Source organism: Hylaeus volcanicus, chromosome 1, assembly GCF_026283585.1.
Source record: "Hylaeus volcanicus isolate JK05 chromosome 1, UHH_iyHylVolc1.0_haploid, whole genome shotgun sequence".
NCBI lineage: Eukaryota > Metazoa > Arthropoda > Insecta > Hymenoptera > Colletidae > Hylaeus > Hylaeus volcanicus.
Window position 1 is genome coordinate 13,395,317 of NC_071976.1, and position 22,479 is coordinate 13,417,795.

At 36.8% G+C, this 22,479-nt stretch overlaps 1 protein-coding gene across 2 annotated transcripts in view; it reads right to left on the reverse strand.

The window, feature by feature from the left end:
• The window catches only part of LOC128882234 (PTB domain-containing engulfment adapter protein 1-like), a 122,505-nt gene that overhangs the window by 45,136 nt on the left and 54,890 nt on the right, over positions 1 to 22,479 (reverse strand). The window contains exons 1-3 of one of the 2 annotated variants that reach the window (XM_054133829.1): positions 20,430 to 20,574; positions 14,476 to 14,579; positions 14,324 to 14,391 (exon numbers count right to left, since the gene is read on the reverse strand). In XM_054133829.1, coding sequence (XP_053989804.1) covers positions 14,324 to 14,391; positions 14,476 to 14,545 — 138 coding nt within the window. In that variant the 5' untranslated portion in view covers positions 14,546 to 14,579; positions 20,430 to 20,574. Of the gene's footprint in view, positions 1 to 14,323; positions 14,392 to 14,475; positions 14,580 to 20,429; positions 20,575 to 22,479 lie in introns of those variants that run through there. The other variant, XM_054133823.1, reaches the window with a different exon arrangement.

Below are 22,479 nucleotides of genomic sequence, written 5' to 3' on the forward strand. Positions count from 1 at the left end.
GAAGAGAGACTGAGAGTCGACGCTGGCAAATGTAAGGATACGGGATCGGGATGCTAAGCGCGATTTCGACCTCAGTGGAATGGCAACAGTGTAGAGAGACGCTGTTGTGAGAACGGCAACACCGCAATTGTATCGACATCACGTTAGCAGTCGTCCTCAATAAGCGCCGCCCCTATCGATGGTCTGAACTACATTTGTGACGTCACTTGCTCTGTATTATCGTCAAAATGGCGGAATCTCGTTTTTAGGAATGCAATGCTTTGCCCACAGATTTTGTCCTTATATGAGCATATTTGTGGCTCAATGAGGTCTCATTAGAAAGAGGAAGGTCCAAGGAATGGCGCTCTGGTCGTCGTTTGAGTCACAAAATCCGTTTAGTAACATGAAAATACAACTATTCTGCGGATGTATTTTGCTCTACTTTTGCTCGACTTTGGACGCTCATATTATTAAATATCGACACAATATCGTGCAACCATGACCAGAGCGCCATTCCTTTGACCTTCCTCTTTCGAATGAGCCCTCATTGAGCCCAAAATATGCTCATATAAGGAAAAAATCTGTGGGCAAAGCTAACCCATATTTCGGGCCAGATTTTGTCGGATTACAGAGCGCTGCATTATCCGTGTCTATCCCCTTAATATCCTGTGTTTAATAATTTAACCAAATTTATCAAGAGTTGGTGAGTAATAATGCAGTTTAAATAGAAATTATTTCATACTTTTCAGTGTATTTTCTCATAGTTTTAAGCGATTATATCTAGAGCTGGTGAGTATTCATATAAATTAAGTAGAAATTGTTTCATACTTTTTAGTGCAGTTTTAATGTTTTTCGAAGGCGGTTATATTTTTTTTCCAAAAATTAATTCATTGTAATTCTATGTAATATTATGGTAAAACCTATGTACACAAATTGTATAGCGTTACAGCCGATATAACTTAAATAAAAAAAAGATAAAGACACTTTTACAACTGTTTTTTGGTTAAAATGAAAAAGGGAACTGTAATCAGGTCTCCGTGAACTTTATTTCTGCAAAAATGTAAATTTTTCTCTTGTGAGCAGGAGCTGCTTACTCAATGCTTTTAGATAGGACTTTTGTCAGCCTACAGGGCTGTTCAATACCAATATAAAAGTATGAAGTTAACAATTTCTAGAGTTCTACATTCATATTTCTTTATTATAACCAGTTTTTCATGTGCTATCGCAGTGAAAACCGTTACAAGAATAAACGAATTTATTATTTAGTAGCTATTAATTATTATTATTATAGACATATACATATACAGGGTGAGTCCGAAGAAACAGAACACCTAAATATCTCCGTTTCTTTTCGTTGTACAAAAAAACTTCTAAGGACAAAGTTACACTGTTTGAAGAACCACATGTTACGGTGTAAAGGAACAAATTTTCAAGATCATTTTTTAATGAGATTTCAAGGCCATCAATGTTTTTTTAAATGAAATGATATATGTTCGTTAACGTAATGTTGTAGCTGACAAAATAACGAATCTATTAAACGTTTGATCTACTAAATTCTTCGTTTGTCGCAACTTCTCTTTCATTGAAGTGTTACTTTTTTCTGAGGGATCGACAAACAAAAAATTTAGGTGATCAAACCAGGAAGAAAATGCGGAGAGACATTTAAACAAGAAGCACTAAATAAAAGTAAGCACACTCGTGCAGGCAACATTACTTTTATTTATGCTCTTTAATACTACAACGAAATTGTGCACTACCATGGCATTCAAGTTCAGTTTCTATGTATTATATACATATAAATTGAAACCATTTTTCAAAGTATTCAGGAATCAAAAGACCAAGGCTTGGAAATCTTGAAATCAAGCAAAATGCAAGAGAAGTTCTCTTGATTCTTGTGTAAGTAAAATTGTATTTATTTATACTCTTCTCTTTAATACTAAAGTGTCCCGTCTAAACTAGTCCACCTGAATATCTTTTCCAATTGTGGTGATTAGACTGTAGATTGTTATGCAGTTATAGGAAATTTGAATGTGCAAGAAACTACAAAATGCACACAGTATGAAGTAATGTAAAAATATATTGGAAGTAAAATTAATATTATAATATTTATAAAGTAAAATAAATTCCTATTTAGATGCAATTATCGTAGGTATGTTTACAAAGATTGTATTTTGTAAAAAGATCTGGTGACGTTACAAAAAAATATTTGACATGCAATTTGAATGGTATGGTGAGACCCACATTCTGAAATCATTTTTTATTCTAACGTCTCTTTTTTGGGGCAGGTGTATGAGATTTCAACGTCGTCCATGTTTTTTTCGTTTATAAATGCATATTTCTTTCTATCGTATTACATAGCTGACAGCAAAATACGTTCAGTTATGCTTAATAATATGAGTTTAAAATGATACTTTACTCGAAAAATTGATCTGAAATGTAAAATTAATGCCAATCGAAGATCGTAGACTTCTATGACAATAAGATGTGCCAGAATCAACAAATTACTTGTATGCAGTTTAATATTTAAACAAATTTGGCGGGGAAAAGTCTGAATTCAAAGTTGAGAAATTCTAAATATCGGATCTAATATGGCTTTTCCAAATAAAGTTAATAAAATCGACATCTTGAAAGATTTGATTAAAAACTTAATTAAGCGAAGAAACTAAAAAGAAAATTATTTAAAAATATTGCGAAAAAAGTAGATAATAGTTAACTAAACAAAAATTCTCTGAAGTGCAATGAAATATCGCTAAAGACAACAGTATATCCAACGTTTGAAATGTTATTCCATAAAATATTCAATTTGTCATTGATTGATCTTGGACACAATTTTTATTGTCTCGCTTGAAGAGTTTAATCTGAAAGAAGCAGCAATGCTCCCCCAGTTAATTAATTTTTACTCGAGATTTGCGAACGATGACTCTGACAAGTTGTAAAACCATTAAGATAAAAGGCATCTTTTATTTGTTCACAACTTATTTTTGTACACCACGTTTCGAGGAAATCTCTCGATAACGACGCAGAGTCTTCTTTTATCTGGTTCATTTAGGTGTCGTTGAATTATTTCTTTATCGAGTGACGTCAGAAAGAACGTCGGCTGAGTTTGAAGAACACCTTTGATCCTGAATCCTTTCATTTCCCAATAATTGAAAATCTTATACAGGTTGTCCCATTTTAACTTGGACACTGTTATACCTTGAAAACATGGAGTTTTAGCAAACAAAGTTTTAGACAAAAGTTTGATGGTTCTAAGGGGGTTAAAAAATGGAGTCATGAATTCGATTATAGATGGCGCCACTTATGATATTTTTTCATGGTGGTCATTTTTATAAATAGATGTCGATTTTTTTTGTCCTAACGAAAATTGTAGCTGGCGTAGATACGAGAACAGCAAGTTTTGTTTTTTTCATTCGGTTCATTTTTGAATGAATTACAGCGCTTTAAAGTTTGTCATTTTCTAAATTCAATTTGTGTCCGTACGTGCATGTGTTTGGCAACAAGTTACTCTATTCAGCCTAATCTTATTTCAGAGCACAAATTTCATTCTAAATAAAGTTTATTTGAACCGAATGAACGTTTTAGACTGAAATGGTTCGTCTATAAAAACTATCTACATTTTTCAATAATATGTGAAACCAAATTGTCGAAACCAAAACCAAAAGTCATGAAATTACTCGATGACTTGTGACGAATATAACAAATTCTCTAGCTGTCTTCTAGAAGAAAGAAGGTGCTGTGTATTATTTAATCTATCATCAATTTTATCATAATATTAAAGCATAATATTAAAATATAAACTTATAGGACAAGATATTGCAATATTACAAGAAAGAATATACATCAATCTACTAAAAAAAAAGAAACACCAATGACCTTGAAATTTCAGAAAATATGATCCTGAGATCATCTTTCATTATCTAACGTATTATGCTCCCCTTCAAAGCAAATATTTTCCTTTCCTCACATTTCTTAATACTCTGTATAGATTCAGAGTGCATCGTTACTATATTTTAGCTGCCAACAGTAGCTGGAGGTAGTTAGTGATCTCAGAACTTAAGTAAATCTATTCAATTGTTTCAAAATTCTATCAATGAATTTCATAAATGCAAACTTACTATAGTAGTCGTTCATGCTGACTTTAATAATAAATTTCATTGTATTTATGAAAGATTGTTTATTTAAAAAGTTATATCCAAAATATTTCCACCTGCCATAACTTTCCAAGAAGGTCCCCATCTGGAGGAATATAATAATATATCAACAATGTAGCTCGTGATGGGGATTCGATTGTTTTTGTTTGCACTCGACCGATTTTGCAATATACTGACCTCGATGCATTGCTAAATTCGCTTGTTATGACGTTAGTATTGTTCAGTCTGATTATGCACTTTAAGAAGAAGCATCTCGAACTCCATTAGGCTCAAGGGAATATCGACAATATCTGTTCTTTTATTTATCGACTAGCAAGTAGCACATACGTGCTCATTCAGTTATGTTTTGCTTCGATTAACTTTTTTTAACATTTCGTGAACTATGATATAACTGGTTTACTTTCAACTTCTATAACTCCTGGAATATATATGTATAATAAATATAAATATCAATATATACATATTTCCATTTAAAGAAATAATGCAACTGTCAATTGCACATACACCAATACACTTATACAAAAAACATGATCCTACAAATGTATACTAATTTAAATAATATTCATCGTGCCTCTATGACACAATTTAAGGGCAAAGCTTCTTAAAATTTCACATTTTCATTACTTTGTCATAGTTATAAATACATTAAATTTCTATTTCCTTTATATTAAATTATGTTCAATAACCTTTTCGTAGTCTGCGCAAAATTAAAAATATTGAACATTTCATTGATTATAATAACACGACATCAGACTATTTTCTATATTGTTCTAACGATGTTACTAAATATTATTTTTCCTAACAAAACTATTCATAAATAAGAGTGTTTCTTAATACGCTATTTTATGACTAACCTTAATGATATTAAAAACGCTTTCTAATTAAAAAAAAAAAATCAACCAATAAATACAGGAATAAATACACCTAATAATATCTCCCTTGATTTTTATTATACGAAATTTGGCAATATCAAAAACGCATTATAATTGAAAAAAAGAATCAACCAATAAATACAAGGAGTCTCGGAAAAATTTGAAAGAAGCCCTCTAATAATATCTCCCTTGATTTTCATGATATTAAATTTGTTCATGGCACGATTTCAATGATTTTGTAATGTTTTTACGTAGAATATGCATGTAATTACGTAAAAATATGCATTTCCATTTAAAGAAATAATGCAACTATCGATTGCACATGCACCATTGCTATAATAAAACACGTGTTACTTTTGACGAGACAATAGAAAGAGTAGTTTATTTAATACGAAGTACATAGACAAAAGAAAGTAGATGGCAGCACTTGGCCTCGTATGGTAGATATAGTTACAACAATTGCACTTATAAAATAATTTGGCTACAAATGTAGTACACTTTTAACCATTCATCTTTTTCCTTTAATATTTTTCTCTAAATGTACTGATAACCAAGTTATAGTAGCATCTTATACATGAAGGAAGGTTATGTTTCGTTCCGCGGAAACATCGATCGAATGATCGTTGCCGTTGGGGGCTCGTCCGGGATCGAGAGACAGGCGAATTGTGAAAATTGAGACGATTCGGGAAAAAACGTCGCGTAATGTAATGCAATACGGTTGTGTTGTTCGTGGTGAAACAGGCGGGTGTAACGGTGTTCGGTACGGTGGAAAGTTGCCCACGTACCAATAATAAGTTGAAATACCCGCAACGTGTCGGTCGAACAGCATAAAGTTGTAACCGTTGTTTAAGACGTTAATACGTAAAGAAGAAAATATGGATGGAAATACCGGAAAGGCTACTGGAGACAAGGCAGCATAAGGATGGTACATTACTTGACGACGATAGCATCGAGACAGATAATTTGGACGATACGGTGGTCGAAAGTAAGAAGCATGACGCTGGACCATCCGAAGAAGAAGTATACAGAATGAAAGTGTCGCAATTGAAGAACAAGTTGGAACGCCTAAACTTGCGGGAAAAAAGTTGAATTACGTGAACGATTAATAAATGCGTTAAGATGTAGAAAAGACGCAGAAGAAAGTGATGAAGAAGACAGTGTTGAAGAAGACGGTGCTACCACAGATAGTGATAGTCCAGATTCAGAAGAAGAAGATGATGGACGCAAAAAGGAATACAGAGATCATAGGTGTAAGCGAAAGGTCGAACGAACAAGCGACCATGGAAAACGGGCGTCTGCAAGAAAATCGAACCTAATCGGCAAGTGCATTTACAATCAAAGATGTAGAAGGTAGTCTTTGCCATTTTTACGGGGACGATAAATTACCGGTTAAAAAATGGGTTTCGGATTTCGAGGATATGAGCGAGCTGCTAGGTTGGAACGATTTACAAATGTTCATATACGGTAAACGAATGTTACAAGGTTCGGCGAAGAAATTTGTTGCGTTCGAAAGAGGGATTATTACGTGGAAAAAACTAAAACGTCGATTAATTCGGGAATTCCATGTGCGAAAAAACAGTGCAGAAGTACACGCTCAATTGTACCGCCGGAGAAAATTACCAAACGAAAGTAGTAGACAATACGTATACGAGATGCAAGAAATAGCCGCGCAGGGGGAAGTTGACGAAGATGCCCTTATTCAATATATAATAGACGGCATACCAGATAGTAACGAGTCTAATGAAGCAATCTTTTACAGAGCGCGAAGTTTAAAATCGTTGAAAAGAAGCCTGGAAGCCTACGACAGATTAAGAGAAAAATCAGACCGGAAGAAAGGTGTAGTGAAAACGGAAGAAAAGAAAGAAATGAAAACACCCGCGCCGAAACGTAACGTGAAAACGCATTGCTATGCTTGTGGTTCAACGGAACATAGTGTGAAAGACTGTACAAATAAGGATAAAGGCCCAAAGTGTTTTAATTGTAATGATTTCGGTCATATTTCGCTTAAATGCCCTAAGAAGGTGGAAACCGAAAATCGTAAATTGGTGAATTGTGTACGGAGTATGGATGATAAATTCGCGGTTGTGAAAATAAGCGACGTTGTGTGTTACGCGTTAATAGACACAGGCAGTGACGTAAGCCTAATCAGAGAGGACATATTTAAAAAAATTACGGGTGTTCAATTGCGTTTAACTCGACGAGTGTTAACAGGTTTCGGAAATTCGCAAACAATACCGATCGGACGCTTTGACGCTGACTTAACGATAAACGGAAATGTGTACGGTATCGACATTTTAGTAGTGCCAACTGGAACTATGACGTCGGAAGTAATTCTAGGGCAAAACTTTTTAAGGCAGATAGAAGTGAACATCCGTGGCGGTGAAATTATAGTGCAACGGGTGAACAACGAGATTCGGATTATAGGGTCGAACATTGACAAAAATAAGGAGTACGGTGGTGATAAAGTGGATAGGGTCATTTCGGATAACGTAAAAGACGATATAGCCGAGTTGATGATGATTATTTACGTTGAAGAACGTGAATTAGATGCATGCCCGGAATATCGCGAAAAAATAAAAGAGTTAGTCACGAATTATCGACCGGCTAAAAACGTAAACACGTCGGTAGAAACAAAAATTGTGCTACGCAGTTAGGAACCATTAGTCATCGACTGAGGCGATTAGCTCCGAAGGAGAAGACGATACTAGAGAAGCAGATCGACGAATGGTTGAAGAAGGGAGTAATACATCCCAGTACTAGTGAGTTCTCAAGTCCGGTTGTTATTGTCCCGAAAAAGAATGGGGAATATCGGGTATGTATAGATTACAGAAAAATAAACAGACAAATGGTGCGCGACAGATTCCCCATGCCGCTGATCGAGGATAGTATTGACTCTTTAGCGAAATTTCGAGTGTTCTCGTTAATCGATTTAAAAAGCGGATTTCTACATGTACCGGTAGAGAAAAGTAGCCAAAAATATACTGCGTTTGTAACACCGAGCGGGCAGTACGAATTTGCGAAAACTCCGTTTGGTTTTTCCAATAGCCTAGCTAGTTTTATGCGTTTTATAATGGAAGTATACCGAGATTTAATCCGAAAAAATGTTGTTATTATATACGTTGATGATTTGATAATACCGGGGAAAACTAAAGAGGAAGCATACGACAGGTTAGTAGAAACGTTAGAAGTAGCAGCGAGGAACGGGTTGGAAATAAATTGGGCAAAATCCAAATTCTTACAAGTGCGAGTAGAATACTTAGGTCACGAAATCGAAGGTGGTTGCGTATACCCTTCTCCTACGAAAACTAAGGCGGTACAGTATTTTCCGATACCGAAAAATAAAAAACAGGTGCAGAGTTTTCTGGGGCTCACCGGGTATTTCAGAAAATGTATTCATGATTACGCTAAGTTAGCCCGTCCGTTGTCCGAATTATTAAAGAATGACGCAAAGTTTCGATTTGATACAGAAGATCGTTCAATGCGTTGAAGGAGTCGTTATCGTGCGATCCGGTGTTGCGTATTTACAATCCGAAAGCGGAAACCGAACTACATACGGACCCAAGTAAAGAGGGGTACGGTGCGGTTCTATTACAGAAGGAAATTCGAGAAAAAGCGTTTCACGCGGTACATTTTATGAGTAGGAAAACATCGGACGCAGAGAAAAATTACCATTCGTATGAGCTTGAAATATTAGCGGTTATAAGAGCAGTTCAGAAATTTAGAGTGTATCTGTTAGGAGTACAATTTAAATTAGTTACAGATTACGATGCGTTTCGTAAAACCTTGTCTAAGCAAGATTTGTCACCTAAGATCGCGAGGTGGGCATTATCTTTTGAGGAATTCGAGTATGACGTCGAACATCGCTCAGGATTGCAATTACGACACGTTGATGCATTGAGTCGGTACCCCATTCGCGTTATTGAAGACAGGCTAATAGGAATATTGCGCGCAAGACAAGAAGAAGATAACCGAATTCGAGCAATAAAACAGGTGTTAAAAACTGAACCATATGAAGATTATTTAATTGAAAATAACCTACTGATAAAACAAGCCGGGCACAAAAAACTTATTGTACTACCTGCTAGCATGTACACCGATGTTATCAGGAGGGAACATGAAAATGGACACTTTGGAGTAAAGAAGATGGCTGAAAAAATAACTGAGGAATAATACATACCGAATTTGACGGAGAAACTGGAGAGATACGTAAAATGTTGTATACCCTGTATATTGGCGGAAAGAAAGAAAGGGAAGGTAGAAGGAGAACTGAAACCGATACCTAAAGGAGACGTTCCGTTATCAACCTATCACGTAGGCCATTTAGGACCGATGACGACTACATGTAAAGCGTATAAATATCTCTTCGTAGTAGTAGATGCGTTCTCCAAGTTTGTTTGGATATACCCTAGCAAAACAACGAACACTAAGGAAGTATTGGATAAGCTAGTACTACAGCAAAAGACTTTCGGAAACCCGTCCCGTATAATTTCGGATCGAGGAACAGCGTTCACGTCGGCAGATTTCCGTGAATATTGTAATAAAGAAAATGTTGAACATATACTCACCACTGTAGGAGTCCCACGAGGAAATGCCCAAGTGGAGAGGATTAATCGCATCATAATACCGATACTAACAAAATTGTTCATGGATGATCCTGACAAATGGTACCGGTACGTGGATAAAGTACAACGAAGTATAAATAGTACCTACCAACGTAGTGTAGGGATGTCACCTTTTGAATTGATGCTTGGGGTAAAAATGAAACAACGGGAAGATATACAAATTTTCCAGATCATCCAACAGCGAAAATGTTTAACGAAGAACGTGACAGATTAAGAAATGTTGCAAAAGAAAATATAATTAAGACTCAGGAAGAAAATGGGCGAAATTATAACAAGAACGTCAAAGGAGCTACTGTCTATAAAGAGGGAGACCTTGTAGCTATTAAGAGAACACAGTTCGGAACAGGTTTAAAAATTAAAGCAACATTCCTTGGACCCTATAAAATAACAAAAATAAAACGAAACAATAGGTATGAAGTCGTACGGGTGGGCGATGGAGAAGGTCCCTACATAACATCTACAGCAGCTGACTTCATGAAGCCCTATGGGAGAATCTCTTCGGAGGGCGAAGAGAACGAAGCAGGAATGGCCGAGTGAAGGAAGGTTATGTTTCGTTCCGCGGAAACATCAATCGAATGATCGATGTATTCGACGTTTTTCGGGCGGCTCGCGAGATATCGTGGCGTGCGTTGCCGTTTTGCTCGAGGCAAACGGCGTGAAGAAGTCCTTAGTCGTTGTGCGATGAACGGTGGCGTCAACCTTTTTTTATATACTTCTTCAATTTATATGTTCTAAAATATATCTTATGTTCTAATACCATAATACGTCTCACTTATTCGCCGCCCTCGATTATTCCAAATCCTACATACATATATACTTGACTTACCCTATATAGTTGTGGCGACGATGAGCTGGCGCCACATCATCTTCCTTGCGTTTAGATTTTGTAAGAGGTATGTCTGGACGGATGAACCGAGGTGCGTGCTGCGCGACTGCGATGAGTGACTGTTTAGGTTATGATTTGTAAAAAGAAGTGAGATCCAATAAAAAACTTTAAAAAAGTAAAAGAATTACGCCAAGTACATGACAAAGTGGAGGACTCAAGGAGTTATCATTGAAAAATAGAAGATCCCTATAAAAAACTACAAGAAAGTACAAAAATATGTGAAATCGAAATGAGCTGCCAGCATATGGAGGTGCTTTCCAGCTCAGTGCAATGGCGACACTGTGTAACACAATGTAAAATTCAGTGCTTTCCAACTATGCGAAGCTACAATGCTGTGTTCAACAGTGCGGAAGTTTAGATCCTAATGACAATTCATGTAAAGTGACTGCTCCGCACTTTGCGGGGAAATGAAGAAGCTAAACAGCGTATCCTCCACAAACTGAGACTGTTTAGAAATTTGCCTAGATTTCCGCGGCCTGGAAGTCAAATGCTTGGCGTGGCCAGGCAAGGTCAAGGTGTCGATGAATAAGAATTATTTTAAAACGCAAAATAATGAAAGTGTACTCATATTGTCAGAGTTTTAAACTGACAAATTACCTGAAAGTCTATGAGAGAGAAAGTATGGGTATTGATGATCTAAACCGTCCCACAGACTGCTCTGACGAGGCGTGGGCTCATGTCATAAGATGCGTGGTATGAAATTCTAACATAGGGTTTTGCGTGCCGACGTTCACATTACGCTAACGTGACGTGGGAAGACATGGGCTAGCGCCATCTAACGGTACACGCTGTAGTTAAAATTCTAACATAGGGTTTCCGTGACGACGTTCACATTACCCTGACGTGACGTGGGCTGATGCTATTTGAAGAAATATGCGTTGTGACGCGTCAGGAGCATATCAAACCTACTAGATTTTCCGTGAGCGTTGGAAGGCGTCAGAAGACCGGGTGTTTTCTAGAATTCTGTTTTCCATTTTTAAGAGATGAACTAATTTCAAAAACATTAAAACTGCTCTAAAGAGTATTAAAAGAATTTCTAGTTAATTTATATGAATTTATATGACCATTAATTTATATGAGCAGCTCTAAATATAATTGCTTAAAAGTACGAAAAAATGCAGTGAAAAGTATGAAATAATTTATATTTAACTGCATTATTACCAGATCTTCTAAAATTATTGAATAAGGAACTTTTTTTATTGAAAAAATTAATTTATATAATTATTTACTTATTTATACCAATATTTATTTTAATTTTAACGAAATTGATTTGATTAGTTATTCTTCTTTCTGTAAATTTATATACATTAAAATTTAGAATATTATTCATATTGATAATTATATGTTTAGGAGCTAACCCTTATTATACAAAGTGGTTGAGCTTCTAATTCAAATTATTCTTTATTATGATCAAAGCATCTTATTGCTCAATCAGTTTCCTATGAGGTAAGATTATTTCTTATATTATTGTCCATTTGACAAAAAAAGGTGTTAGCGATTTGATGAGTGATGTTTGCAGTACAGGCTGACGTATTCGCTGCTTCTTCAGGTAAAAAATATCCGAATTATGTGATGTTTGATATCATTTTTATCAGAAAAACATAAGGAATCCATTGATATTATTTTCCCGACAATCTGATGAAAAATATAAACATTTTATATACAGCAGTTCATCATTTTACGATGGACTGCCCGTCTTTTGTTCTCGGCCGAGCGCCTACCTGGGGTCGCTCAAGGGTCTGGGATCGAACGGGGCATCGACTCCTCAATTTTTCATAAAGTCGAATTCTTTATTCTTCATCGAATCCACGTGAACGTGATGGCATTGGATTCTTGGTGTTCTCCTGATTAAAATGATATCTCACATCGCGTAAATCGAACTATTTTTAACGAAATAACTTTTCAATTATGCAATCAGATTTTTTATATAATTTCGTTAATTATTGTCCAAATTATGTCATGTGTGGTATCATTTTCATCGCAAAAACATCAGGAATCGTTTGATATTATATATATTAATATAATTTATTAATTATAAACATTTATTCGTTCAATTTATAAATAATTATGAACACCTGCAATTTTTTTTCTTGCTGCAAGAAATTTTAATGTTAATGATGAAATGAGAAAATGACTCCATTTCTATAAGCTCTACATAAAAAGTCTAAATTAAAAACACTTTAGTGGTATGGATCTATTCTGTATGAATGAAGGTACCTGACAATTCAAATTTTGACCACTTAGCTTGTAATGAAAATGGATAAACATTTTACAACAGTTGCTCCAATTTGTTAACGAATAACCTCCAAGCCTGTGGTTCCCTTCATTTGTATAAGCTCTGCATAAAAAGTCTAAATTCAAAACACTTTGTTGGTATGGATCTATATTAAAAACAGTTTTTTGTATGAATAAAGGTATCTCGCAATTCAGATTTTGACAACTTACCTTGTAATCAAAATCGATCTACATTTTACTTTACTAGCAGCACTTTGTTATTAAACCTGTAGCGGCTAGCTGTAAATGTTTGAAAAGACTTCGAAACGACTAGCACGGTTTATGACACGAACCATAGCGGAATTATTTTTGAGAAAGCCGTTATAACGAATAGAGTTTTTGTAAGGCATGTACGTAGCTAGGGTTTGCCAACGGTCTCGATAGTTAAGCGCTAGTGTCATAAACCCTGAGTTTCTTCAAGGGTCGTCGTCGAGAGGTCTGGCGACCATCGGTTGGTCGCGCCGCGGATCTAGGACCCCGGGAAATTCCGCTGCGTTGCCACCTTCTTCAGCAAACGCTACCCCTGCCAAATGGCACCCCCGCAAGACAATGGGCCACGAGCACCCTGAGGGGGCACGCACGATTTGGCGAGTCTTGACGAGTCACCCTGGGAGACACTCTATCGAAATAAATAGAATTCTCCCAAAAGCTGTGATCAGTTAATTCGAACACGCCTATCATCACCATCCCTTCAAACTCTACATAAAAAGTCTAAATTGAAAACATTTACTGATATAAATATAATTAATAATGCAATAGTGTAAAAACTTTTGACACTTGGCAGGTTATGAATGATGACATCTGTTTCTACTCTCGACGCTCGATGGCCGACGAGCCATACCGAACCGAGTGATTCCGAGAGTCGACAAACGACACTCGGCTTTTGCTTAGCTTCGATTGGCTAAGGGTTGACGACGGGAAAATCATACGAAAAATACCGTTTCTGACAGATTCACGACATAATATTACGTTATCTCAGTTGTACGTGGACCTATTTGATTGATTTTGGTTTTATTCGAAAGCTTATATGCGGTTTACATAAGAAAAATGCCTTTAAATTTAGAAAATATTGCAGGCGTGTTGAAATATTCATAAAAGAAGTTTCAGGTTAGGTTGGAATGGACCATCTCTCCTGTAAAAGATACGTGGTAGCTTCAACGCCAGTACATACGCGGTGACGGATAATTTTTGATGTACTTGGCGCCGAAACGCTACCGCGTCTCTAGATAGGTTCGAATGTCATCAGAATGTTTCTTCAGTTCGAATGTTACTAAGGGTGAATGCATTTGTTTAAACAGCGTGAAAGAGATGCATGAATTGAAGTGAGAAAGGTTTTCGTAGTTATGCTTGGGAGAACGAATGGCTAGTTCGTAAGTTAGTTCTGTAGAGGATCTCGATAGGTGCAGACCGCGGGATACGCGTCTGCCGAATAAAGATCAACCTTTTTGTTATTAACTGAGTCGCAATTAATCCGCCACCTTACCCCACATAGTAAAAGGAATTTCTAAAAAGGAAAGTGTACTATAACGAATGTCTTACCTTGACTAAGTAGGCAATATGGCCTTTTTGTAGCGCGTTGGGTGGGTGTATCCAGCTTCTACTCGTTCCTGTAAACAGATTCATGTAAAGCTCTCTCCAAATAAATCGATAAATAAAGCGTTGATGTAGAAATCGTGGCAAAGTTTGCTCACCATGTTTGTTCGTTTGATTTTTACTATTCGCCGAGTTCTGCGTCCATTTCAGAAGCGTTGAGTTTCTCATATTGTCGGTCTATGATTGTCTTGCTTACCGACACCTGAAATAGATGGAAACATCCAAATCTTACTTGTTTGTAGTTTATTGTTCATGATCATACATTTTCGAATTATTAATACAGTTTAACGATTGTTGTGATTACTGTTCAAATGTTATTCGTGTATGTTCAGTAAGTCTTTATGTAACAATTATGTTTGTAATATTAATAAGTTTCATTGATATGAATATTTCATACTTTCTATATTTTAACACGATAATTGTTTTAGTGATGTCACTGTAAGAGTCTCTACGAAAAATAAAGCAGAGAGAATCGAACCCACGATTCTCGGATCCACAGTCGACCGCTTTTCCTACATGATCCATCTCGCACTCCCACTGTGAAATTAGCACCTCATTTAAAAAAAATCAAATTTTCAGCAGCAGTTCTATTTGCACCCACAATAGTTCTATAGTTCCCGATAGTTTTTAGAAATAGTTCCGCCGCAATACGCGAGAAACAGCATTTTCAAAATATGAAGTGCTAACTTCGCATGACCAAGCATTTCCTTCTCTGGACTCAAGTAATGTCAAAATATTTTCCTTTCCAATCAACGGTTGCAACTTCTTCGAGATGCGAAGCATATTTTAAAGACTTTAAGCATTATGACCTAGGATCGAATTACGAGCCAACGGGAGTGGACAAATTTATTATTCGGTATTGGAATATGGGTGTAATAAATGAATCTTTTTAATAAGTTTGAATTCTACGTTTATTGAAACGGCTCGGAAGGACAGATTTACTGTTCAAGGAACGGACGAGAACTAAACTGAAAAATCAGGCCTACGAGAAAGAGAAATCTAGCGCCCACTTAAAGAAAGAACATTCTGCCTGCGCTCTGTTTATTACCCTGGCCTTCGACGACAAACAGTCAAGGATTTTCAGACCTGGTGGTGCCAGTCCGATACTCTAACTTACAGAGAAAAGGGCAGTGTCTCTCAACGCTAGATTCATTTTTGTTGAAGTCAAATTATATGTTTATAATTCAACATTCGGCATATTAAATCTATAGAAAATATTTCAAAATTAGAACAAGCTGCGCACAAACGAGAAAATGAAAAAATAGCTATATTACAAACTAAGATGCGAAAAGAAAAAAGAATGCAAATAGATTACATAGAATCAGATGAAAATAACTCTAAGCACTTAAACAAACAGGAAAATTGGAAAGGTCTAAATACAGAAGCTTGTAAAAAGACTAAAAAATCTTATGATATGAACGATGATGCTAATGAAGAGAATAATACAGAAGATTCAGCAATAACAATATCAACAACTGTAGAACATGAAAAACCATTAACGGAAAACATTAGCAATATCCAAAGAATAAAATATTTAAATCCACGCCCAGACATTAATCTTACGTTCAATAGACCACTACGAAGAAAAAATGAAATATTGCGAAATGGAAATAATTGCAACGTAGTACATTTTATTGGGAAAAAATTATATATAAAAAACACGTGTGTATTTGATTCAATTGGTGAAATATTTACAAATGCATATTGCAATTATTCAAAATTTTAAAACTGGATGGACACAAACTCTGATAACATATTTTTAACATTCATGAAAAGTTACGCTGTAGATAACACCAACAAGATTATATATGAAAAACGAAGTGCTATTTTATGCAAAATATTTGAGATTTAGCACGATATTGTTGATTGTACTTTGAACACGAATTTTTTATTTACAAAATTATTGACTGATATTTGTAGCGCTGAAGAAATCAAGACTTGCAAATGTAATTATTCAAAAAAATTATACATAATAGATTTATTCGACACAGGAAAACATCAAAATTTCCAACAAAATTTAGCAAATTTTATTTCAGAATTTTTTAACATCAGATCAATTTCATGTAAAACATGTCAATCTACTACACAATTAAGAAGACAGGCAAATGCATACGTAGCCATAGAAACAAAAATATACTTCCAGCAAAATAAAATTCAATATCCGAATGGAATTTGTTTGAACGAAATCGCAGATAACTGTCAAATAGACGAAACAAAATATATATTAGGAGGACAGATTAATTATACACGCGGACATTTCACCGCATATTGTCGTAATACGACAGGGGCATGGACCTTACATGATGACCTTAGTCGAAAATTGCGACCCATTTTTTTTGTAAAAACGAGTAAGTAAAAAGATATTGTTATTATTAAAATTTACTTTTACGCCAAAGAGATTAGATATATAATAAGTCTATTTATGTTATTCATATGTATAATTATCTGTATAAATGTATAATATGCATAAAGCATATGTACAATCACTTGTATTGTTATATGTATAAATATAAAACATAATTTATTTTTTAAATTAATATTATTGACATGTTACATGAAAATGGGGAAACATGAATAATTAAAATATAAATAAATGTTGCAATAGCCATTGCACAAACAATTTCTGCATTTTAATTGTTAATTTAGATCCAACGGTATATACCACATACATATGCACATTAATAATTATTAAATTGATGAATATGATACATAAGTGTAAGTAGCGCTACTACATTTTCATAATCTATGCATAACCTTTTTCTAAGAGTTACACAAACGAAAACTTTAATTGCAAAAACGAATAACGTTAGTGGTTCTGCGCAGACATAAATAATTAGCTGCAAAATTGACAAAACGAGGACAAATGACCTGCAACCGAGCGCACCGCTGCAACTTCTCTTTAATTGAAGTGTATCTTTTTTCTGAGGGGTGGACAAATGAAAATTGTGGTTGGACAAACGTGAACAAATCGGGTACAATCAAACTTCATTAAAAAACCTAAACAAAATTTGTATGGGGGTGCTGAATAAAAACATTTTTTTTTTTAATAATTTTTTTCGGAGGGTGGACAAATGAACATTTTTGTTGGACAAACGTGGACAAACGTGGACAAACGAATGCAATTTGATGTTTATCAAAATGTGCATTTCGGGATACTAACTTCACGAAGCCGACATATCCTGGTGTTTTCACTACGTCCTCTTCTTTATTCGCTGTCCTTCTCTAGGTTCGAAGCTTGTTGCCAAACATCAGAGAATGTACAAAATCTACCATAAATGCACTAGTTCATTCCCGAGTTTGTGCATTTATGGAGACTTTATTGTAATATTTCTCTCACTAGCTCTTCGTTGAGTTTCCGAATTCACCGTGTTCTCACGCAGTGTGAAACTCATGTTTACGTATATACAGGATGTCCCAAAAATGTTGGAACACCTTGAAAGGGGTGGTTCGGGAGGTGATTTGAAACAACTTTTTCCTTAGCGAAAATGTTGTCCGAGACTTCGTTATGGAGATATTAACAGAAAGCGGACGCTTTCGTACACGAACAAGTGATTTGACGTGCATCGAAGGACATTGACGCGACCGGCTAACACGTAGCCTTCGCTACCGCGGCCGCTCCAACGGTATATGCGCGCTCTGATTGGTCGACGTTTTCCGTTAGTATCTCCTTAACGAAGCCTCGGACAACATTTTCGCTAAGGAAAAAGTTGTTTCAAATCACCTACCGAATCACCTCTTTCAAGGTGTTACAACATTTTTGGGACACCCTGTATATCGTGACGTAGTGGACCTTCCGTTTTTGTGGCCCTTGTCGCTCGCACTCTGCGAGTAGGAGATTCCGGTCTCTCTCAGGAGAGCCGTCTTTCGTCTGTGTATCACGTAAGGCTGCGGCACGTGCTAGTTCGTATTATCAGCCAAGAGTATTGTTCGCCACCTCGACTACGTGTTAAAATAAACCGAGTCACTAATCCTACTAGTGTATCTCCTTTCAAAAGTTATTGAGAATCCGACTAGTAATACTAATTATTACACAATATTTCAATACGTCATCGATCCATAAATAATTAACTAATTTTATTATATTCTAAACTGCATTTTTAATAATGCCTCGTTTTCTTGGTGGAAATATATTTTACAGAATTAAATTTGTCATGAAATGTATAGTAATTAGATTATATATATATATATATGATATTAGCTTATTTTGCTTTATTGTAAACTGTATTTTTAATAATGTCACATTCTCTCGGTGCAAATATATTTTACAGAATGAAATTTGTCATAAAATATATGGTTTCAACTCATCAAATAAATATGTTGGCGTGTATCATTTATGGAATTGCAGCTTGTCCTAATTAGTACAATTATACCGCATATTTCGCACAAAATCTTGCTCTACTTGTTCAACACTTTTGTTTCACTTTAATGAAACTATGTCAGATCGCCCATGCTTTCTTCGAAATCACTTTCTTGAGCTATATTCACTCTCGAGCCGTATCTGTAGCGGCACGCGATTTATATATATACATCGTGATACATAACTTTAGTACCACTTTCGAGAGATTGGAAAGATGTTTAGGATGTATGGGGAGGTACAATCAGAGGCAAATGTACAGGGTGTCTATTGACTATTGACGATACGAAAAAATTGTTTATATGTAAATTGCAAGATACAATGGGCTCTATATTGTGACCTAAACGAAATTGTTTTTATATTATTATTTAAAAAATTTGATGGTGAAGTTTCGTTTTTTAAATTGAACTATATATTTTTTAGCTGATCGTGCGATAGTGCTTTTCAAGATGAATTCATTGACCCTTAATGTATTTACCCGATTTTTATTAGTTTTCAAGATATAACTCTTCACAATTTACTGATTTTCAGTGGAAAAGTCTCGGTTTAAGTGACAAGTCATAAAAGCGGCTCTATTGCTGCGGTGTTTCATTCTGCCTGTTGAAACCGATAGCAAGGGTCTACGTTCGGAACGGCAGGCCCGAACAGTAAGAAACATAGAAAGTATTGTCCATCACGATCTAAGTTTACCGCATCCTCAAACGTAGGCGTGATGGCGTGAGGAAGTTCAAACTCATGCCAGCGAGTGCGTCGCCAGGGCTTTTCTGCCGCACCTTAACAAATGGCGGGAGAGGCGTCATAGAAAGCTCACCTACCGTGCGACGCAGGTATTCACCGGACATGGATACGTTGGTGTTTATCTGGGTCGCATTAGGAAGGAAGCGACGATGGTTTGCCACCATTGTGGACAGGAGGAGGACTCGGCGTAGGACACGCTGGAGGAATGCACCGCCTTTTCAACGCAGTGCCGAATCCTACGTCAGAAATTGGAGGAAACTTCTCACTCCCAGCAGTAGTTTGGGCAACGCTGGAGAGCGAGAGGAACTGGAAAATTGTGGACTCCTCCTGCGAGGAAGTTATAACACAGAAGGAGGCCGCCGAGCAGGATCGTGAACGCTACGATCCCACCAGGCGTACCCGGGGGCGGCAGCGTCCGGCAATAGGCCGCGCCGTAGGTCCGCCGGGATGAGGATGACAGCGGGGGGCGGAGAGAACTGTAGTACAATAGTTCATTAGGCTCCACCATCCGCTGCATAAGGGATTAAATGTTGGCGAGAGTTGGGGGAGGACGACATGCTGAACGTCGTTTTCCCCCTGGCGGCGTTAGTTCCCGGAGCAGGGGCGCCGGGGTCCTTGTTAAATGGCCGCCGAGATAGAGCGGTGCTCCCTGCACCGCGGACTAATGAGGCATGAGGGGGGTGGTACACCCTCCTCGGGACGCGGACGGCCATCAAAGGTTAGATGGTCGGCCTAGGCGAGTGGGAGCCGCGGTAGTGTTCTTTAAGAGTTCCGGTGGCTCCCCCTAAATCGCCAGTGGTGGTACTGCGCCCAAAAGTCGCCGTGAAGGTTTTAGTGGATCAAACCCCACACTATCTCTCACCTGCTCCTCTGATGAGAGGTTTCTGGTAGCAGATTTTCCTCGACGTAAAAAAAAAAAAGAAAAAAAGAGAAACAAAGTAGTAACTGCTGGTAACTCACATTGACGTGAGGGTTCGTTTGTTCCATTGATACTGTTTGAAGTTACTGTCAGGGGGGCCAAGCGCATATGCGGGGAAGTGGAACCAGCATTTTTAGTTGGTGAAACAACTCCAGGCGGCACTAATAGGCATCACACACATATCTAACGGATCGGTGATTACCACCAACACTGCTATGAAAATTTCAGCGTCGGTGTCGATAGCCGTCGGTATTGGTCATAATTTGAAATCTGCGGAAATGAAACATTTGCAATCAGAGAAGTCAACACGTGGTCGTCGTGATTTTTGCTAATTTAAAGTGATTGTAGAGTTTTCTAGTGTTTTCTATGTGGCGTTATGGCACACACAAAGTTGCTAAGTGAGAGGATGTACCTCTCAGGGGAAGCAGCTTCGGGAATTTCCCGATCTCGTAAAAGATAGGGAACACTGCTTTAAGTGGCTAGCAACATGTGACAATTCGGATCTTAAGATACATGCATTAAAGAGAATGTGAAAATCTGCGATGTTCACTTTGAGGACTTTTATAAATTAAATGATCACCTAAGTAGAACATCAGTGCTAACACTTCATTCGCCAAGTATGTATTAGGTTGTCCGGAAAGTTTTCGTTTTTTTAATAGGTAGGTAGGTAGTTTTAATAGGATTTTTAATAGTAAGTATAAAATATTGGGTCGTCCGGAAGTTCTTTTCGCGTTCGCCGCTCGGGGCCTTATCTCGTTCTGTTTAAATAAACAAACCACCAGATCACTCTACCGTTAATCGTGTGGTCACTAGTTATACTCTAGTTATAAAGCAAGATAACGGTTCACTTTCTTTCAAATAATTTAAAGCAATTTAAAAAACCCGCTACTATATATACGTATGTATACAGGGTGTCCCAGAAATGTTGGAAGTCCTTGAAAGGTGTGATTCGGGGGGCGATTTGAAACAACTTATTCCGTAGCGAAAATATTGTTCGAGGCTTTGTTAAGGGGGTATTATCGTCTAGAAGTTTGTTTTTTCAGTAATTTTTAGAAATTAATTTTGGGAAAACTATCAAATCTACAGTACCAGGGTTTTTTTATGCATAATAAAACACCTTTCAACTAACAACACAAATTTTTATGAAATACTTCATTGAAATCTATACAAGTTATGCGCTGTTATGCAGGTTGTGGCGTGAGACGCTCGTTCAATCGGACGCACAGGCTGTGGCGTTCTGGTCGTCTGAGACAGAAAAACAAATTTTGTTTTCAATCTATATGAATGTAGTTATCGTCTGAACTAAAATTAAGTAAGTACTAAATTTTTTATCGGAATCGCAGCTGTTTGAAAATTGAGGTTTAATTTTCCCGGAAAATTGCCAACTAAAATATGAGATCAGGGCTAAAATATTGAAGCTATAGGTATAATCTAGTTCAGACCATAGGCGATGGTGCCCTCAAAATGTGTGTAAAACCAGAAGTCAGTCGGTCCAATAGTTTTTGAGAAAAACGTGCGCCCGACTTGAAAAATGTCGTTTCGAGAAAAACGCGTTTAAAGTTTGCTATACATTTAGCACTAATACTGGCGAACAGCCTTTAAGCCTCTGTAACTATGAGAGCTCTACGAATTTCAAATTAATATTTTAGAGGCAACAAAAAAAAATCGAATTTTTGAAGTTTCTAGACGATAATACCCCCTTAAGGAGATATTAACGGAAAACCCTGACCAATCAGAGCGTGAGTACGCCGGTGGAGCGGCCGCGGTAGCGTAGGCCGTAGACTATGCGCTAGGCGGCCGCGCTCGTACGCGAACAAGTGGCTTGAAGGACGTCAAACGCAAAGAACAAACGCAGGAGATGGTTGCGTACCAAGTGAAGAAGGATAACAAGCAACTACCAGACCAACAGAAAACTTGCTTCAAGTGTGGCAAAGCAAGCCATTTCACAAGATAGTGTCGCAGTAAAGACAATAGTAAAAAGGAGTTCAAGAGCAGTAAGAAAAATTCATACGCATGTTTAATGTCTCTACAACATGTTATTGTAGATAATGCTTGGCTTGCTAATTTGAGCACAGAAAATGGCGAAAACTC